Source organism: Aptenodytes forsteri, unplaced genomic scaffold (genome assembly GCF_000699145.1).
Source record: "Aptenodytes forsteri isolate BGI_AS27 unplaced genomic scaffold, ASM69914v1 Scaffold147, whole genome shotgun sequence".
In the NCBI taxonomy this organism is placed as follows: Eukaryota; Metazoa; Chordata; class Aves; order Sphenisciformes; family Spheniscidae; genus Aptenodytes; species Aptenodytes forsteri.
The window spans coordinates 1,811,125-1,813,033 of record NW_008795320.1 but is presented as its reverse complement, the minus strand read 5'-3'; the positions used below and the strand labels follow the sequence as shown (position 1 = coordinate 1,813,033).

The 1,909-nt window shown below is 68.2% G+C and overlaps 1 protein-coding gene across 1 annotated transcript in view; it reads right to left on the bottom strand.

The window, feature by feature from the left end:
• ABCA7 (ATP binding cassette subfamily A member 7) overlaps window positions 1-1,909 on the bottom strand; it is a 39,932-nt gene that overhangs the window by 1,417 nt on the left and 36,606 nt on the right. The window contains exons 28-35 of the mRNA XM_019472212.1: window positions 1,692-1,836; window positions 1,481-1,604; window positions 1,247-1,376; window positions 1,045-1,165; window positions 854-916; window positions 671-777; window positions 265-406; window positions 61-195 (exon numbers count right to left, since the gene is read on the bottom strand). Of these exons, the coding sequence (XP_019327757.1) occupies window positions 61-195; window positions 265-406; window positions 671-777; window positions 854-916; window positions 1,045-1,165; window positions 1,247-1,376; window positions 1,481-1,604; window positions 1,692-1,836 (967 nt within the window). The remainder of the gene's footprint in view (window positions 1-60; window positions 196-264; window positions 407-670; window positions 778-853; window positions 917-1,044; window positions 1,166-1,246; window positions 1,377-1,480; window positions 1,605-1,691; window positions 1,837-1,909) is intronic.

Below are 1,909 nucleotides of genomic sequence, written 5' to 3'. Positions count from 1 at the left end.
TGTCCGCCGGGGCGGGGGCGAGGTGCTGCCGGGGCCCCCCCCCCCACTGCCCCCACTCACCAGGAAGACGACGGGCGGGGAGCCGAGGAGGGCTATGGCCGTGGAGAGCTTGCGCTTGTTGCCCCCGCTGTACTTGCCCGCCGGCCGGTCTGCGTGTGGCCCCAGCCCCAGCTTGGCGATGCCCCACTGAGCCACCTGCGAGAGACACGGAGGGGATGAGGATGGGGGTCCCCTGGGATGGGGGTGCCGGGGCGCGGGCCCTACCCTGGGGGTCTCCTCCTCCGGGACACCACGCAGGCGGCTGTAAAACTCCAGGTGCTCCCGCCCCGTCAGCAGGTCCGTGATGGCGTCGAACTGGGGGCAGTAACCCATGTGCTGGTGGACGGACTGCAGGTCAGTGAGCACACTGCGGGGACGGGGACACGGCTGAGCACGCGGCGGGGACAGGGACAAGTTCCGGGGACAGGGACGAGGCTGAGCACACTGCGGGAATAGGGATGAGCACACTGCAGGGATGAGGATGAGGATGAAGCCGAGTGCAAGCATGTTGCAGGGATGAGGGCAAGGGGGAGCACAGGGTGGGGACGGGGATGACAGCACATGTGCTGCGGGGACAAGGAGAGGGGGAGCAGCGGGTTGGCCACGGGGGGGGTCCCCCTGTCTCGCCCACCTGTGCCCTTTCAGCCAGGCCTCCCCCAGCGTCACATCCGTGTCTCCCGTCAGCATCTTGAAGGTGGAGGTCTTCCCTGCGCCGTTCACCCCCAGGAGGCCGAAGCACTGCGGGGCACAGACCGGGGTTACGGCAGCCCCGGCCCTGCCCGCAGTGGCATCTGTCTGTCTGTCCGGCACTCACCTCCCCAGGGGGGATGGCCATGCAGAGCCGGTCCACCGCCGGAGCCTTCCTGCGCCGGTACACCTGTGCGGCAGAGCCGAGGCAGTGCTGGGTGCTCCCCACCCATCACCCGCCAGCGGGACCGGGGGCTATGGGAGAGGCTGGAGCCCCACAGCGAAGGACGAGGCAGGGTCCAGCCCCACAGCACGCACCTTGGTCAGGTCCTTCAGCAGCAGGAGGTGGCTGTGCGGGCGGGTGCTGCCCACCCTCGCCCGCTCCCTGGCCACGTCCCGGTCCTCCTCCCCCAGCGAGGGCAGCTGCAGAGCCCGCGGCCTGGGGGCAACAGCGGCAGGGGCACTTCCAGGGCTGCCTGCCCCACGGCCGCCCCACCGCTGCCCCACGGCCGGTCCTCACCCGAGCCGCAGGAAGAAGCGGTATTGCAGCAGGAGGGTGAAGAGGAAGAAGATGACGCCCTCAACGGCCATGGTGAACATGTTCTTCCCTGCCAGATCCCAGGACAGGGGGGACACGAAGTACTTGTCCCCTGTGAGCGGTGAGAGGGGCTGTAGGAGGGGAGGACGCTGGGGAGGGCCCCTGTGCTGGCCAGTCTTTGGGGAGGGGGAACAGCCCCGATGCCCCTGGACTCACCAAACCTCTCAAAGGCGTCAGCCATCGCCTGGTTCTTCACCATGTCGATGAGGCCTCGGCCCAGGCAGAAGTGGGGGAAGACGAGGAAAACTTTCTTCAGGACGCGGTTGATGTTGTTGAGGTTCTGCCAGGGCAGCGAGGAGAGGGGTGGGGGAGCTGGTGCCGGCCCCGCAGGGATGGGACGGGGGTCCGGGACAGCCCAGGGGCTCACCTGGTCCACGAAGAGCTCCAGCACGAAGGTGGCCACGCTGCCATTGATGCCGATGAAGAGGTTGATGCATGTCAGGGCCACATAGGCGGTGCTGGGGATGCTGAAGAGGAAGGAGGCTGGGTACATCAGAGGGGTGATGGACCAGCTGGAGGGGCAGAGAGGCAGGGGCTGGCCGAGATGCACCTCCCATCCCAGGGGCACAGCAGGGAGAGCTGGCA